The sequence below is a fragment of the Cajanus cajan genome, chromosome 3, assembly GCF_000230855.2.
Source record: "Cajanus cajan strain Asha chromosome 3, NIPB_CcT2T_4, whole genome shotgun sequence".
In the NCBI taxonomy this organism is placed as follows: domain Eukaryota; kingdom Viridiplantae; phylum Streptophyta; class Magnoliopsida; order Fabales; family Fabaceae; genus Cajanus; species Cajanus cajan.
In genome coordinates, this window is record NC_138519.1 from 41,019,861 (window position 1) to 41,038,264 (window position 18,404).

At 34.4% G+C, this 18,404-nt stretch overlaps 1 protein-coding gene across 4 annotated transcripts; it reads right to left on the minus strand.

Annotated features, from left to right (window-relative positions):
* Positions 1-1,440: 1,440 nt before the first annotated feature.
* Positions 1,441-11,420, minus strand: LOC109810194 (serine carboxypeptidase-like 20). 4 transcript variants are annotated; one of them, XM_020373602.3, is made up of 15 exons: positions 11,236-11,420; positions 10,930-11,085; positions 10,685-10,830; positions 10,451-10,527; positions 9,855-9,977; positions 9,648-9,750; positions 9,518-9,555; positions 9,345-9,446; positions 7,754-7,834; positions 7,427-7,672; positions 3,404-3,469; positions 3,211-3,332; positions 2,930-3,043; positions 2,206-2,251; positions 1,441-1,721 (listed from the first exon to the last, which is right to left on the minus strand). In XM_020373602.3, the coding sequence occupies exons 2-15, from the start codon at positions 11,082-11,084 to the stop codon at positions 1,638-1,640; spliced, it is 1,503 nt and encodes a 500-aa protein (XP_020229191.1). In that variant the 5' UTR covers position 11,085; positions 11,236-11,420; the 3' UTR covers positions 1,441-1,637. The 4 variants fall into 4 exon arrangements, with proteins under 4 accessions (XP_020229191.1, XP_029129581.1, XP_020229190.1 ...); XM_029273748.2 differs by lacking the exon at positions 11,236-11,420 and adding an exon at positions 11,194-11,212; XM_020373601.3 differs by lacking the exon at positions 11,236-11,420 and having other exon boundaries at positions 10,930-11,169.
* Between the last annotated feature and the right edge of the window lie 6,984 nt (positions 11,421-18,404).

The window sequence follows — 18,404 nt, forward strand, 5'->3', positions numbered from 1 at the left end:
ATTTTTAATGGCGAAATCTACCAATGTCTATCGAAAATATGGTTTAGCGGTGGACAAAGACAATTTTAGGCTAATTTGAAGCTGTTCACATGTGGACAACTTGTTCTCCACCGTTGGATACGATTACAAAAAAATTGAACGGTCAAGATGAAGCACTGGTTACTTGTTTATTAATTTAATTTTGTTATTTAAACATTTATTGTTATGTGGTTGAAGTTCCAAATTGTCCCTGATATACAAGGCCCATTCTCTCGCCTGCAAACAAACCCTAATAATGTTTTTTATATATGGAAGTACTCTTTTTGAATATTCCATACTGTAGTTATGTATGTAATGCAAAGCTCCTTCAATCTCTCAAAATTCCAAGTTGAAAATGCAATCTCAAAAAGGGGGTAGACCCACACATTCACTAAAACAAATTTCAGTTCTTTACACAAAAAAAAAAGAGAAATAATTAAAAAGGATAATATGGGAATTTTATCTTTGTAAATAAATTAATAAATTAACCGGGAACTAAAATTTTAACCGGCTATACCCAGGTTTTACAACTGGCCAAGCGGGCTATATGTGGCAATCGCCATTTTTTATTTCATTATTCTAAACTTTTGGGATTGAAGCATCTAAAGCGTAAAGAAAAGTACATTTCTTATTTGCTCCCATAAATTGCATTTAATTAAAATGATTTTCATTTAAAATTTTATTCTTAAAATATAGAACACATCACTTAAAAGTCGAGGCTAATGATAGTTTATAAGCAATCTTCTTCCTTAACCTATCGATTTTCAAAGCGAAAAATATCTCGGATGCGGTGATCCTAATGATGTCAACGGACTTGTTCCTTAGCATCGATTAGAGGTTTGTTTCGACATGTTTAAAGAGTCCCACATTACTTAAGAATTGAGGCTAAATAAAAACACCTTCTCTCCTTAACCCACCAAGATACATTTTCAAGGACAAAATCGTAATGACCCTACAGGTGTCAAAAGTAGACAATACACCTTTATTGCTATGACTCTAATAATGACAGCGGACTTGCCCCTTAACCTCAACCAGAGGCATGTTTCAACATGTCTAAAAAGTTTCACATTACTCAGGAGTCAAGACTAAATAAATACCTTCTATCCTTAACCCACCAAAATGCATTTTAAAAGACAAAACCTGACAATCCTACGAGTGTCAAAAGCGGACAATACTTCAAACATAATAATCTTAATGAGGATAGCAAACTTACTGTTAGAACATATAATAATTATATATTTTTAATTTCTCAAATTTTATTTGAACAATATTAGTCCTTTAAATATCACAATTATAATAATTAAATAACTAAAATTACTCAATTAAAATTTTAAAAATTAAAATTATATAATTATAATATTAAAGAGATTAAAAACGCCCTTAAATCAAAATATAAATATAACTTTGCAATCATTCAAAAACTTGTAATAAAAAGCTACGCCTCCCATAGGTTGACATATAATTTAATATTAATATGATAATAAATTAGTGAGGTGAACATAGAATAGAGATATATAACATCTGGCCTGCATACACCCACAAATCATTATCATTAACAAAGAAGAAAGAAAATGAGAACCATCATTATTTACTCCAAATCTTCTGCCTCTCTTTCTTTCTCATATTGACGATCCATCTAGAAAGCGTTTGTAAAAGTCCAATGCCTCTCGTGGTTTATATTCTGGAACAGTGTGCCCAGCTCCCTGTACCAAACGTAATCAAATATTATCAAGTACACCAACTCAACCAACAGTATAAAATAATATTAATATAAGGTAATTTAATTAATCACTATTTTACACTATCTAATCACAAACTATATATAATAAAAATGTTAAATTTTATAATAATTAACTTCATTAAGCTTATTTAAAAATTCCACATAACTAGTGTATTTTAAAGTCCTATTTATCATTTAACTGACCCTATAAAAATTCACCTAAATCACGAGTTAATTAAGAAATTTTACATAAATGCATATAATAAATAGCACAGTGAAAAAGAAATTCACCTAAGCAATCGTAGTATCTAAGTATGGTTGTATGGTCAATTTATTGTTTCTCACATGATATATCCTCCATAAGGAAGAATATCAAGTGAGAGGAGACATAGCTCATCTAGACCATAAGAACGAATGATCAAGATTGCCTCTAATTCTCTTATTTTATATGCTATGTATATACAAACCTTTATGGTTAGAAAAGTAAGATTGTTGTCGTAGCCCTGTGTAAACCTGCAAACAATAAAGATAATCAATTAAATATCTAGTCGACATATGAAAAGAAGATTGGTCTTTTTCTTTTATATAATATACACTGTGGAGACATTTAGGGTCATATTTTGATAACAGGTTGCAATCTTGAAGCCAAATACGGACTATTTGGAAAGAAAAAAAGCTCAGGTCACACGTGGATTAGAAATAAATGTAAGAGAGAAAGTTCTTATCTTATAAATTAAGTTAAACCTAAATTCTGAATGCATTCTAAATCTATTAAACAGAGTCATCTACCATTTATCTAGACACTAGTCTGTTTGGATACAAGTTATAAATATTTTTAAAAGTTTCTATACTGAAAATAAAGAACATTTTTCAGTAGATAAACTCTCAAAAACACTTTTAAACTTGTAAGTATATAAACTCTAAATCTAATAGTATTTGACTATCACATTAATTAGAGATAGGTTCAATATAGATTCAAGTGGGGTGACATATTATAACAGAAAATGTGTGCTAGCATGATTAATAATGCAAAATGTAGATACTTGAGAAAGATCAATTTATTTTGACTTACAAGCCATTTCAGAAACAACTTGAGAGTTTCAACTAAGGTCCCTCCATTTAACTGATTAATTTTTTTTTTGAAGATTCATTAAGTGGGTAAAGATAACAGAGAAATTGAACTAGAAGTACCCTGCAACTTGACCATTGGATGACCAAGGCCTCCATTCATCAACAATCTTGTATCCAATTGATCTCGTCCACGCTTGACTCCCCGTGAATGGAACACACATGTCATGATCGCCACTGACAGAAACATTTCAAGTTTTCAAACAAAAAAGGTGAAAAATTATCCAAATTTTCTTTTTCATATTCCTTACAAAAGCTGGAACAATGAATTGCACCTCAATGTCTAACAATGGAATATATTTTGTTATGATAAAATATAAAAAACCTGTTATCTGGAAATTCACCTGAATATAAGTGCTCGATAACCTTTGGAAGTTAAGTTCTTGTGGTAACTGATCATGCTGCCAGCATCATGATCAAAGGAAATTCTGTCTGTGCATAAATCCCAACTACTGACCACACTTTTCTGTTTCATCAGAAAGATCACAGTTTAGTGCTTCCATATCCCCATTTCAGGAATCTTACTAGAAACCTCACCTGTGCAGTATGAATTGCTTTCCTGACTTCTTCATTGTTCAACCATGAGTTTGCAATCTCATCATCCTAAAGATAACATTACACTTTGTTACTTGTTAGACATTCAATGAAAAGGTAATGCCATAAAATCAACTATAAAAATGATAACACTTATATCATGTATATAGAGTCCCCAGCAACATTTTTATCAAAGCCTATGATGCACGGATACGATACGCGTATCGGATACGATACGTATCCGATACGGCGATACGTCAAATTTTAAAAATATAGGATACGATATGTTTAGGATACGTATTAAAAAATAAATAAATTAATATATATAAAATAATAATTGTAAATAAATATTATTAAAAAATTAAATAAAAGTACAAATAAATTATAAAATTAATATGCTACTATTTTTTATATTTTTAAATAAATTATAAAATTAAATAAAGGTACAAATAACACAGTAAAATATAAAAAAAAAAAGAAAAAATGAAATGGCAATAGACTCAAAAATATTTGCTTTGATTTTAATTTTTTTAATATTATATACACCTTTTAATTAATATTTAAATATTTAACTTATTTTAATATTATATTTTAATATTATTTTATCAAAAAGCATGAAGCATGACCGTAAAATATACGCATCAGATAAATTTTCTCCCCCAAAAGCGTAAAGCCTCCCCCCCTCCCCCCACACAGGAACAAAGTCGAGACCAGAGAGTCCCCCCCTCCCCCCACACAGGAACAAAGTCGAGACCAGAGCCCCCCCCCCCCCAACAGAGGAACAAAGTTGAGACCAGAAAAAAAAAAAAGTCGAGACCAGAGCCTTAGGTTTCCATCTCGCTATGCATGACCGGAACTGGGTCTGGTGTGCGGTTGTCTTCTGAGTCGGACTCGGTGTCTAAACGCAGCAAATCCTATGGAATGCAAAGTATCTCCCTCTCAAATTTGTATTTTCCTCCTATTTTATAGTTGATTTCCGAATATTTTTGTTTTGGGAACAAATCTGAATTTTTTTTTTTTAATAAAATCAGTGTGGATACGGATAAGATACGTATCCTTCACGTATCAAAACGTATCCGTATCGGATACGTATCCGATACGGATACGGGATCTATTTTCACGTATCCGTGCTTCAGAGATCAAAGCTGATATGATAAAATAAGAAAGACAGAAAAGGAAGTATTGTCCCTTCAATAGGGAAATATTTGTCAGTTTATCACAAAAACTTGTTCTTCTAAACAAATTTATAACAAGTGGAAATGATCAAAGAAAATTGTTGTCAAATACTAACTTAGATTTGATGTTAGTAGGCAATGAACTAGAACTTAAAATCCCTCAACAATAATGACTTTTAAAGCACCGTTTTTATAAGATAAAGCCTAGTTTTCTGAGGACACTATTTTGTGCCACTATTGTTATTTGTTAGATGTCCTTCCAGTATTATTTATTTCTAATCTGAATTGATGGACAAGTGTTGAGAATCTGAATCAGCATCTATTATTTGAGTTTATTTCATATTAATGGAGCATTATTAGAATTTCTACGGTTATGATTTTTTAATTATAGGAATTATAGGTGCTGTTACACTTTTATGAGTATTTGTATTTGTCATTTAATTTTATGTTTATGAGCAGAATTTGTATCAACTTTCAATTATGTATTTAAAAGGTTACAAGTATGAATAAAATATATGAGTTTAAGCCTTCTAATTCTTCTTGAATTCCAACAAGTGGTATCAAGAGCTTGCTTCTTACGGGCTGTGAGGAAAAGTTTATTGAGCGCTAAATACACTGAGGTTGAGTGCAAACACAAAATTGAGTAATTTATTGTTTAAACAATTTTTGGTGCAAGGATGTCTACTTCCACCAATTCACCTGCAATTCCAATGTTTAATGGTGAAAATTATCATATTTGGGCCGTCAAGATGAAATTTGTTTTAAGATCTCAAGGCTTATGGAATGTTGTAATTTCTGAAGCTGATCCACCACCATTGAGAGAAAATCCAACCATTGCACAAATTAAAGCTTATGAGGAGGAGAAGCTGAAGAAAGATAAGGCCATCACTTGTCTACATGCAGGACTTGCAGATCATATTTTTACTAAAATCATGGATTTGGAAACACCTAAACAGGTGTGGGACAAGATTCAAGATGAATTTGAAGGCAGTAGCAGAGTCAAATCTGTTAGACTTCTCACATTGAAGAGAGAATTTGAATTGATGAAGATGAAGGATAATGAATCTGTCAAAGATTATTCTGGCAGATTAATGGATGTTGTGAACCAAATGCGACTTCTTGGTGAAACATCATTTATAGATCAAAAGGTTGTCGAGAAAATCATGGTTTCGGTGCCTGAAAGATTTGAAGCCAAGATTGCTGCAATTGAAGAGTCTTGTGATTTGCAAACTCTCACAATTACTGAATTGACCAGCAAACTTCACGCACAAGAGCAAAGAGTCTCCATTAGAAGTGATGAAGCTGTTGAAGGTGCCTTTCGAGCAAAGCACAATGGAAGGAATTTTGGAAAGTCACGAACTTTCAATAAGAACAAAGGAAAAGATGAAGGTTCTTCGAGAAAAGGAAATGTTTTGCCTTGTTTTCATTGTCAAAGAACCAACCATTCTAAAGAAGATTGTTGGTTTAAAGATAAACCACTTTTTCACTGTAATTTTTGCAATAAAAATGGTCATAGTGAAAAGTATTGCAGATTAAAGAAGAATCAGCCTGAACAACAACTAGAAAAACAGGTAAATGTGGTTGAAAAAAAAAATGATGATGAAGATGAGTATTTATTTATGGCATCTCAAGAATTCAATTCACATGAATTGAATACTTGGCTCATTGACAGTGGTTGCACTAGTCACATGACTAAATATTTATCATTTTTTACCTCCATTGACAAATCAATTAAGCCAAAAGTCAAGATGGGAAATGGTGAAATTGTACAAGCCAATGGAAAAGGTACAATTTCTATTGCAACCAAGAAAGGTATGATAATTGTTAAAGATGTTCTCTACATTCCAAAATTGGATCAAAATGTTCTTAGTGTTCCACAAATGCTAAGGAATGATTATGGAGTCTCTTTTAAAGAGAATTATTGTTTTATCATGGATGAACATGGTTTAGAGATTGCAAAGATTGAGATGACCAAAAACGGTTTTTATTTGAAATTTGATTTGATTGAAGATCATGATTTTATTGCTAAAATTGATAAGAGTAATGTTTGGCATGAAAGATTTGGTCACACTTTTAAGCAAGATGTATTTGATATGACAAATTCCAATAAATGGTATTCAAAGATAGGAAGAGTTAGATTGAATAACAGAAGATCAATTGGCAGACATCTTCACAAAGGCACTTCCAAAAGGAAAGTTTGAGAACTTGAGAGGGAAACTTCGAGTTAATAGCTACTGATTCAAGGAGGAGTGTTGAGAATCTGAATCAGCATCTATTATTTGAGTTTATTTCGTATTAATGGAGCATTATTAGAATTTCTACGGTTATGATTTTTTAATTATAGGAATTATAGGTGCTGTTACACTTTTATGAGTATTTATATTTGTCATTTAATTTTATGTTTATGAGCAGAATTTGTATCAACTTTCAATTATGTATTTAAAAGGTTACAAGTATGAATAAAATATATGAGTTTAAGCCTTCTAATTCTTCTTGAATTCCAACAACAAGCATTATTTCAAACATATAAGGTTTAGAACAAGATAGAAAACACTTCTTAAGAGTGCATTTCATTTTAGCATTTAAGTGTTACTCACTAACTTGAGCACATTCTCTTCTTCAGGGCTATTTTCATGACTTTCTAATTCAGCAATCAGCATTTGTTGTTTCACTAAGGACTAAAGTTGAAAGTTACCTTTTGGTTTTGGCAATAAGGAACCAATAGTTCTAGTATGCATTCAAGAAGACATAAATTTTATGCAATAATCAAGAAATTATAACCAATAGGTAGATGGGAAAAGTAGATGTTAAATGGTAAAATAGATACTTAGATAGTAACAATGAAACTTACAGTGCATGGTGGAGCACTCTCACTATTCATCAATTGTGGCCAAGTTGGTACAATGCCATCTCTCACAGGTGCTCTTAGGGGCCAAGCACGACCAAACATTCTTTTCCTCACAGGAAAAGGTCTTTCTGTCTCGCCCAACTTCCGGAAGCTAGATGGCAACCTAATATAGGATTCTGTAATCTTCTCTGCCTCTGTGCCATGATAGCACGGTTCTAGAATGTTATATATGTTTATCTCATCAATGTCCTAATATAGCAAGAATCATCAATGAGTTTCAAATTCACTTATAGCTCATTTCTTGCTAGTAATGTTATATAGTTAAATCACCTCATCAACTTTTAGAAGCTTGAGAGAACAATTATCACTTGTTGGATTATAGAAATTCCCATTGCATTCTTTGCTAATCTCCTGCAGCAGCAAGTACAACCGATTAAATGAAACATATTTAGAAGACAAGGCATAGTACGCTTTCAAACAAAAAACAGTCAAGTTAAAACCAAAGATAAAGTTCCAAACTTGCTCTTAAATAGTGCATAATGCTTTTAAAGCCAAAAATATAATACATTGTCAAATGATGAAAGTTGACTTCATTGCAGTCATCCCTAACCCATCAATGGGAACACGAGGGGGTTAAATACTGGGAAGAACTCCACCAATGGGTCTTGAGAAAAACACAAAAGTAATAAAACATTAAAACATTAGATTTATGAATCTTTTATACTTATATATTATTCAATATATCCTACTTTATTCAATGTGGAACTCATTGAGCTTGGAAATCAGGGCAACCGCCCAAGGCCCACTACAGGAAGGGCCCCCCAAATAAATACACATCTAATTTTCAAACAAAAAAAGATTTACTTTTTTATATTAACTTTTCATATTTTTTTAGTTGAATCTTTAATTAATAACCACAAATTTCAAGTTTGTATTAGAGAAAACATTAAAGGAGTTTCACAGTTTTCTAAATATGTACCAGCAAATAATTTTTTATTTATAAAAAGACATGGAAACTAGGGGAAAAAAAGATTACACTATGTAACTTTCTTTGATTGCACAGAGATTCCTTTCTAATTCTAACTGTTGTTACTACGCGAAAATTTTAGAGAAAATATTTTATTGATAATAAATATGATAGCATAAGATATTATTGAAGAGAAAAATGTAATACATCTTGTAAAAGATTTGTTAAATTTTGTTCAAAAAATGATGTATTTGAAATACTTATAAACAAAGGGCCTTATATATTGTATCGTCTTGAACCTACAAAATGTCAAGACCGACCTATTCGCATTTGTAGTTCTACACCAACACTCAAGCATTTTTCATCTTACATACAAGTTGATGTTTAGTCTCATACTGTCTATTTATATGGCCTAAACAGTGATTATAAGGTTTGAGAAGTCTTCACTTTATAAGTTAATTTTGTGTCTTAAGCCCAAATTCTAAGATCTTATTTTCCATGGAAATTCCATCCCAAATAACATTAGTGGTTCTATGATACATCTAAATTGGCAAGTTGCTCTTAAAATATAAGAGTAAGTCTAGCACAACTGTATAAAACTAATTTGTAAAATTAGAATTACCCCTAACTTATAATTAATTTGTTTGTCTTATCTCTAATCAATATGAGACTTGAATTTTTTTCTAATAGTTGTCTCATTTTAACATGAATAAATAGAAAGGAAATAAGTTGATTCAATAACAAAATATCTGAATAAGACAATTACATTAATTAAGAGAATAATGAAAGATTTGATTATCTGTAAAAGTGCAAAATATGATTGAAAAACTTTAAAACGATTTGGATACTGCAGATAGTGAAAACTATTTTACATATTTCATGAAACGAAAACCAAGCAATAAATTTAACGGTCTATTAAGATGATGAGTCTATGATTGGGGGGTTTATTTTCACCTCAAACAGATCATCTGAGATAAGTCCCATCCCATGTACAAATGGAACAAGAGCATTGCCATCAAACTCTTCATCTGTAACACCATTTCCCACCATGTAACCCTGCATGCAATCACCATCAGATTGCAGCCTCAGGTCTAAAAACAAAAATTGGTCACTTAAAGATAAAAGACCTTCAAATTCAGTTTGGGCGTCACACCAGCTTCAATTCCTGTGGAAGATCAACAAACTGCACCTGATTTCTGATTCTAAGTTTCTAACATTCAACAATTTAAGGACACAACACAACTAACTTGCTACTACCTTTCACTACTTCAGAAGCAAGAGTAGGCACATAAACTCCTGCATATGACTCTCCAGCAATGAAGAACGGATTGGCAAGAAACTCGGGGTATAGTTCAAACCACTGATTTGTTAAAAGAAAATATATATATATATGAATATTGTGAAGAAGAAAAAACCTATTGTTTCAAATATTTTGTCAAAATCTCAAGTTGTTTCCTTTATTACCTTAAGGAGAAAGGAATGTGTATCAGAGGCAGTCTTTTTGTCTCCAGTTATGTAATCAGTTTTATTCTTTGAGTATGAAAACCCCACACCAGCAGGAGAATCCAAATATATAACACTGGAAACCTATAATGCAAATTGGAACAACATACAAATTGATCATAAGAAAACACAACAAGTGATTGTTGAATTACAGACACTGAACCCAAAACATTGTTGGAAATTTTTCACTATCATACATAAATATTTTAAAGTCTGGAGTTTTTTGTTTTTCTGTAAGTTTTATCAAAGGTTTCTTATTTAAGAAAAAACAAGTTGTGCAGGCAAATTTTTCTTGTTAACTTGGCTATAAATTTCTTTTAACTTCACCCAATCAGGAGTTAATTAGTTTTAGTATATATACATTTGTTGTAACTTTCACTGTCTACAAAACTGAGTTCATAGTCCAAATATATCAAATTAGTTTTTACTACCTTTTGTATTTTTGTTTAGTCAATTTGTCTTATAACCTGTCTTTTGTGTTTTCTTTTCAACAAACATAACTAAAACAGAAGAAACCACCCTTCACAATTCATTCCTTTCCATTCTAAATTTCAGACCTTTGACCAGCTGTATGGATTGAGGTGCAGTGAGGGCAGGCCCCCCCTTGTCTTTGCTGCCTCAAAATTGAAGGGACCTGAAACACATGATCTATAAATTAAAACACAGGGTCAACAAATACTTAACACTTTAGTGTGAGCAATTGCAAACCATTTCTGGGTCACAATTCCAAATGTTCATCCTAAAACCTATGAAAAGAAAAAGGGCAGTGTACAAACTGAACAATCAATTACCATGCTCATATATGAATCCATCAAAGCTAGAGCAGCCAGGTCCCCCATTAAGCCACAGAACCACAGGGTCCTCAGCAGGTTTACCCTCTGATACAACAAAATAGTAAAACAAGTTCCTTTCATGACTTTCATCCACTGTCACATACCTTCAACAATCCAAAACAAAGCAATTCTTTATTTAATTTCTCAAAGGGTCAACGTTTCAATAATCAAAAAGACAAATTGTTTAGAGAAAATATAAGTACCCAGCATAGTGCTTGGAGGGTAGTATTCCATTGAAGCCAGGAATCTGTGTCACAGTGGCACTTTCAGGGGCTGATTGTGTTGGCACAAAGCACAGGAAAATGTGAAGCAAGACCAAACACAAACACAAACACACAGTGCAACTTGCCTTGACCATACTGTCACTCATACCAGAGAAAATAAAGAATTTTTTTATCAAAAAGCAACAAACATTGAAGCACAATTTATAGATGAATACTAAATGAAAGAGTGATGGGGTCCAATACACTTTTTAGTGCAAGTTGCAACTCATGTGACACTTTAGTTACCTTAGAAGCCAAGAGAGTAGTTATTGACAAAAAAGAATAGGAGAGAGAAAAAAGATGAGCCAATAGGTAGAAATGCTTAGCTGAACTCTGAAGATAAGGAAAGTGGTGTTTTAAGAATGGTTAACGATGTTGGAGTATAAGGTTGTTCTTGTTCAGCATGTTAGAGAAGTTACGAAGCTGTCCAATTGAACGTTCCATTAAGGCCCAATAAAATAGTCGAGAGAAACGTGCTAAGACACTTCGTTGTTTTGCTAATAAATTGTTTTATCTTGGGGACTGTACTACTATTTTATTTGGTGCATCACATGGTTAACAAGTTTTAATATCGTATCCCTCGATGTCTAATAATAGATGGACAGATATATGCTATTTAATGACGCTTCATTATTAATATTTACTGTATGTAGGTTGAAAGATTTATTACCAACTTTTTAAATTTTATTTTTATTTATTTATTCAAATTTTGAGTTTTTCTTTCTAGATTCTTAAAATATCCGATTTTTTTTTAAGTTATTGTAGTTCATAAAATATATTTTAACGTAAAAATATTTTTAAAAGTAAAATGCACAAAGTCACAAATTTATTAATGTAATATTTACTAAATAAATATATTAATAAACAATGCGTGCGTGTTATTTGAATATATATATATATATATATATATAATTTATATAATTAGATATTTTAAACATGTAAATTATATTATGAATTTATGATAAATAACTTATATTATAACACAAAAATAATTTATTTTATCAATAATTTAAAATATTAAAATTTAATTAATAAATAATTATGTTAAATAAAATAAGAATTAGATAAAAAAATTAAAAAATACCTAAAAATCATCTCATTGAAAAAGTCCCTTAAAACATTTTGCACAAGAAAGATTTCATTGTTTATATATAGAGTTTGATTTGATTCATGTTCCTAATTCTCATAAAAAATACTAATTTAAAATTAGTTTTGTGTGAATATATATATATATATATATATATATATATATATAGAGGAGGGTTATAATAATACTACTGTAATTTTTACTAAGTATTACATCACTTAATAACTTTATATTAAATATGAATTTTGAAAATCCAACCATTAGATTAAAAGGTCATATATCTTAGATCATATATGCAAAATTTTATATTAATCCAAAATGATTTGATACTTCATTCTTATAAAACAAAATTGAGGTAATATGTACATTTTAAAATATACTAAAATATGATCACTTAAATTACCTTTAAGTTGTTGTTCAGTTTTTAACAAAATTTGATATACACATACAAAATGAAGTTGTTGATAGATGTAATACTTAGTAAAAGTTATACCGATATTATTATAACCCTCCTCATATATATATATATATATATATATATATATATATATATATATATATGATTCCATTATTTATTTTAGAGAAATAAGGTTTTTTAATTTATTAAAAAAAGTATTATTGAAAAAATACAGTAACTCCTTTAAATTTAATCTTTATCAAATATGATATTTGTACCGGATAGGGAAATACTTTCCAGGACTTTACTAGGAAAGTGGAAAGTTTTACTAGAGTACTTTTGGATAAAATCAAATATCACACATAACTAATTACATATCCAACAATACAAATTGATGGAAAGTGTTCTTACCGGGAATCTGAGGTAGGGATGATCCGCTGGGTAAGATCGGTGAGCCTCCTTCACGGGTACTTTGATGCTCCAAGATGGGGGTGGTACCTGCAAAAGAGACTCTGATGCTAAAGTTAGTGTTTGTGGGAGTGTGAGTCTCGTATAAGTAATGCACGTACCTTTGTGTGGATTAGGGTTTCGTTGGGCCTTGGGCCCGAGATCAGTTTATGACCTATTTGGGTGTAGGGCTGACGTGGCCTAGCGCGTGTTCGAGGTCACTCTGCGCTGAGATGCCGAGCTCGAGCTCGAGCTCGGATAGTATACTAGCCCCCCGAGCTCCGAAGACCGTGGGTCAAGGAGTTAATGCCGAGCTCGGTAGGGGGTCGTGACCCTTCGCGTATGCTTCTATGTCGTACTGCCATGTGTAGATGTCTCGTATATATAGTAGACGTACCTTGGTGATATTAGGGTTTTTATTGTCTACCGGCACATTGACATTGTTAGGATTTTACCTTGTGATTGCGGCGCGGTGACAAGATTGTATTTTGATGACGTGGCCTCTTTGGGATGATGTCCATGTTTCATGGCCAAGCTGAGGAACTCGGCACTCATGAGTTTACTACTTGGTTAGGCTGGTAAACCTTTGACCGAGTCAGCAGATTGGTGAGGGACAAGTTGGCAACTCGGATGACCAGTACACTTGCCCCCAAGCACCGAGTGATGTAAGAGTAAAGGGGCTTTTGAGGAGCTCCCAAATTTGTTGTTTGAAGGTTCAAATTTGACCTTGTTAAGTAGATGTGATCTTCAAGGTTCGAGCTCGACCTTGGTTAAGAAAATGTGATCTCAAGGTTCGGATTCGACCTTGGCATATCAAGGTTCGAACTCGACCTTGGTTAAGAAAATGTAGTCTCAAGGTTCGGACTCGACCTCGGCATAACAAGGTTTGAACTCGACCTTTATGTCAAGGTTTGAACTCGACCTTGGCAACGTAATTTGTATTTGAAGGTTCGAGCTCGACCTTATTATCAAGGTTCAAACTCGACCTTGGAAAGTCGTCATGGTTAATGTGCCAATACCGAAAATGTATGGGAATGGAGTTGCTTTGTTGATTATTTCTGAGGTGTGCCTCGTTAAAACCTTCCTTGGCCAAAAACCCTTTTCTTTATTGGGAAAAAAGGCTGAGGAGGAAAAAGAGTACATCACCTGAATTTACAAGTTAAGAGAAATAAAATTTGAGGTGGGTGGCATTCCAAGTTTCAAATTTTCCTTTGGAGGGGTCTGTTCTTGCTTCTCCCCGTAATCGCCAAACAAGGTCGCCAACTTTAAATGTTCGTGGCCTGACCTTGGTCTTGCTTTCCTTGTGGTTTGTCGCGAATTGCCTTGCGAAACTCGGCATGCTCCTCCATCTGGATGTACCCAGCAGCGCGAGCTCGGAGCTCGTCCATGTCGGGAGGAGGTCGTCGGCAAAGGCTGTCGACGAAAGGTCCTGGATTCAACGTCATGAGCATGGAGTGCAGTGCGACCTCGGGATTCAGATTTCTGATCTTAACCGAGGTGGCGGCAAATCGTTCCATGAACGCCCGGAGTGGCTCGTCGTCGTTCTGTTTGAGACTGGCCAGGGCGGCTGACGTGATGTGATGAGGTCGAATCGTTGCATATTGCACCGTGAATCGCCTGACCAGAGTGCTGAAACTGTCGATTGACTCAGCGGGGAGCTGGGTGTACCAATTGAGTGTAGCCCCCTTGAGCGAGGTCGGAAAAACCCTGCACAGTATAACATCCTCATTAGTATAGAGGTTTACCTGTGTGGTGTATAGATCGATGTGCTCGTCCGGGTCTGTTGTGTCGTCGTAACGATCGAGGTGGAGAGGCTTCCACCCAAGAGGGAGAGGTGTCTCCATGATACCGTCCACGAAAGGATGATGGCGGAAGGTTGTCTGATTCCCCGTGCCGTGGGCGGGGGCGTTGCTGACGTCATGCGCCGACCTGTTTGTCGGTGCATGGGACCAATGTGTGGCAGGGTTGGGAGTCGGTGCCCTAGCCGCTGTTGGTGGTTGAGAAACCAAGTTCCTTTCGTCCTCTTTCAGGTTGCTCTGTAGAGGGGGTTGATTCGAGTGATGCCAAGGGAGTTGAGCGCGAATACGCTCGTTCTCGGCGTGCAGTGCCGCTAGGTCGGCTTCATTAGCGGTTCGCATTGCCGCTAGGTCAATTTCGTGCTTGGCACGCATACTTTGTAGATCGGCGGCGTGTTGTTGCCGCATCTGTTCGACCTGGTCGATCAGTCTTCTCAATGTGGCTTCGTTATCCATGGTAGTTGTGTGATCTGCGTCGTCTGTTGCGCGTCTGCTATGGCTTCTGGTGAATACCATAAGCGTGACCGATAAGAGCTGTCTTGATCGGCCCCACGGTGGGCGCCAAATGTTCTTACCTGGAATCCGAGGTAGGGATGATCTGCTGGGTAAGATCAGTGAGCCTCCTTCACGGGTACGTTGATGCTCCAAGATGGGGGTGGTACCTGCAAAAGAGACTCCGATGCGAAAGTTAGTGTTTGTGGGAGTGTGAGTCTCGTATAAGTAATGCACGTACCTTTGTGTGGATTAGGGTTTCGTTGGGCCTTGGGCCCGAGATCAGTTTATGACCTATTTGGGTGTAGGGCTGACGTGGCCTAGCGCGTGTTCGAGGTCACTCTGCGTTGAGATGCCGAGCTCGAGCTCGAGCTCGGATAGTACACTAGCCCCCCGAGCTCCGAAGACCGTGGGTCTAGAAGTTAATGCCGAGCTCGGTAGGGGGTCGTGACCCTTCGCGTATGCTTCTATGTCGTACTGCCATGTGTAGATGTCTCGTACATATAGCAGACGTACCTTTGTGATATTAGGGTTTTTATTGTCTACCGGCACATTGACATTGTTAGGATTTTACCTTGTGATTGCGGCGCGGTGACAAAATTGTATTTTGATGACGTGGCCTCTTTGGGCTGATGTCCATGTTTCATGGTCGAGCTGAGGAACTCGGCACTCATGAGTTTACTGCTTGGTTAGACTGGTAAACCTTTGACCGAGTCAGCAGATTGGTGAGGGACAAGTTGGCAACTCGGCTGACCAGTACAGAAAGTAACATCTAATACAATTTATTATTGTCATTAATGCATAATAATGTCTTCATTATGACTTTAAATGAAGATTAACATGTTTTTAGTATATAAAATAAAAGGCTTAATCACAAGGTAGACAAATTACATTTTTTTACACTATTTATATGAATCATTACTCTCCTTTTAACTTGAGAACCGAGTATCGTTACAGAATATTGAAGTGTCATTACAAGTACATTATCCCACCTCAAGGGTTTGAAAGCTTAATGAAGAAAGGAGGGAAGAAGATTCTCACCTTCAAACAAGAGTTTGTATGTACCCAATTTTTTATAAGTAAAATATTAAAGTTCAAAACCCATTTTATTAAATTGAAAAATTGCGTTGCAGGAGTCAAACAAGTTCATTACACTATTACAGATTACAATTCCAAAGACAATCAAAAGAAAAAAATAAAATTGTTGGTCGAGTATATGGCTGTTGATGTGATAAATGATACTGGAATTTGAATTGTGGTCAGAGTAGATTCCTAAACAAAAAGATACAAATCAGACTTAATTCTTATATCATATTAAAGCAATATACATAAGTGCATGGTGCACACTTTGCTATTATAGAGTATTTGATAGCAAAACTAGGAGAAGTGAAGGTAGTTCTTCTCCACGGATTTGCTTAGGCCGGATCTTCTTCAAAGGAGACTTGATTCCATAACTAAGAACACTTGAAGACTATGAACTCACGGATACACTCTTCCAAAGTTTAGGAGGGAAGCATCCAAGCTCAAGCATCAATGGATTCTCACTTCAAAAAGTAGGAAAGTAGACAACTAGCCTAGGGTTTTTGAAGGTGAGAAGTTGGAGACTTTTGAGAGAGGAAACTCGGCCAATGGCTCACAAATTTCTATAATGTTCAAAAGTGAATACAAAAGGTGAAAGAATGGCTTAAGTATGCACGAAATTGTGACCCATAGGTGCCTAAACTAAAGCCTCACAAAATGGCGCCTAAAGTTTGAACTCAAATTTGAATTTTGAATTCAAACTTTGGTGCACATGTGTAAGTCCGAAAATTTAGGTACCAAGGTGCATTTAGGTGTGATTTGAGAGTCATTTAGGGTTAATTTGAGTGGCACATGTTCAACCACCCATGGTGCTAAACATGTGACTCAAATGTAACTTAAATGACTTCCAAATTAAACCTAATTTAACCTAATTAGCATACTTTAGTATTCCTTGTATTTTCCTATTCTAATGACCTAATTACATTGGTCAAACAATTACAATGGAAAGGAAAAATTACAAGAATGAAAATGAGCCCAATATTGGGTACCAAAAGCCCAAAGGCCCATGAAGCCCAAAACTAGGCCCAACTAGCCTAAAACCTAAAATGCTACTCTATGTGGTCCAAAATACAAGACCAAAATATATGATACCTATACTGACATGATGTATACAAAACATATGAAAATAGCTATAACAAACTATGGCCCATGAAAAGTTCAACTTGGGCCTTCCCAGGCCCATCAGGCCCATTGGGCCCTGACTGGCCCAAACCTTCATGTCTAGCCAACTCCTCTTGGTTCTTTGAGTATGTCACCTCTTGCACTCCAAAGCATGATTCCATCATCCCCTCCCTCTTGAAAAGGATTTGTCCTCAAATCTCGAGGATGAATGGAAGAAGAAAAATTAACACCTACATATAAAACATGCAAGGAATAAGAAGTAACATGATAAGATAAAAGATCATGGATCCTAAAAGGAGTCTTAGTATCTAACCTAACAAAGAAAGATAAAATATTAGACTCTCTAGAAATAGGCTCCTCTTCTAAGCATAACCTAGAAGTAAAACCTAAAAATGTAAGAACACTATGACTAAGACAATGAAAAGACTGATTTTTAAACACTACAATATCTTGCCTAAAGTACCCTAAATGGTATCCTAGGCTTTTCCTAAAATATAAAGAAAATACTACTAAAAAACGTCCTAAACAATTTTGGATTTGATTGTTTATTAGATACTCATAGTCATATAATCTATTTTTATCTTGTAGGGAAGGAAGCATATTAAGTTCAAAAAAATAAGAACTTCCCATAAGATCAAACATAGAATATAGATTATTACAAGTTATATCTACTAAACAATGTAAACCGAAAATTGGGTGCTTTATGAAATCTAAAGAAATACTTCCTTCCTTGTGCACCTTCAAGGAAGTAGTATAAGGAGTAATACTAGGTATAGTCCACTCCTTCTTCACTATATCTCGAAGTTGAGAAGAATTCTTTACTTGAAATTCATTTTGTTCCTCAGTCTCAACTTTAAGATAAGTGGCAGCATTAGGATAAGAGGTAAGACTTTTGTGAATAAAGAGAGTTCTTTTCAAGTCTTGTTTGGTCATAAAATAACTCTCTTTTGTCATAAAGGTCTTAGTGGAGTCCCCTTTATCCACACTCTTTCCT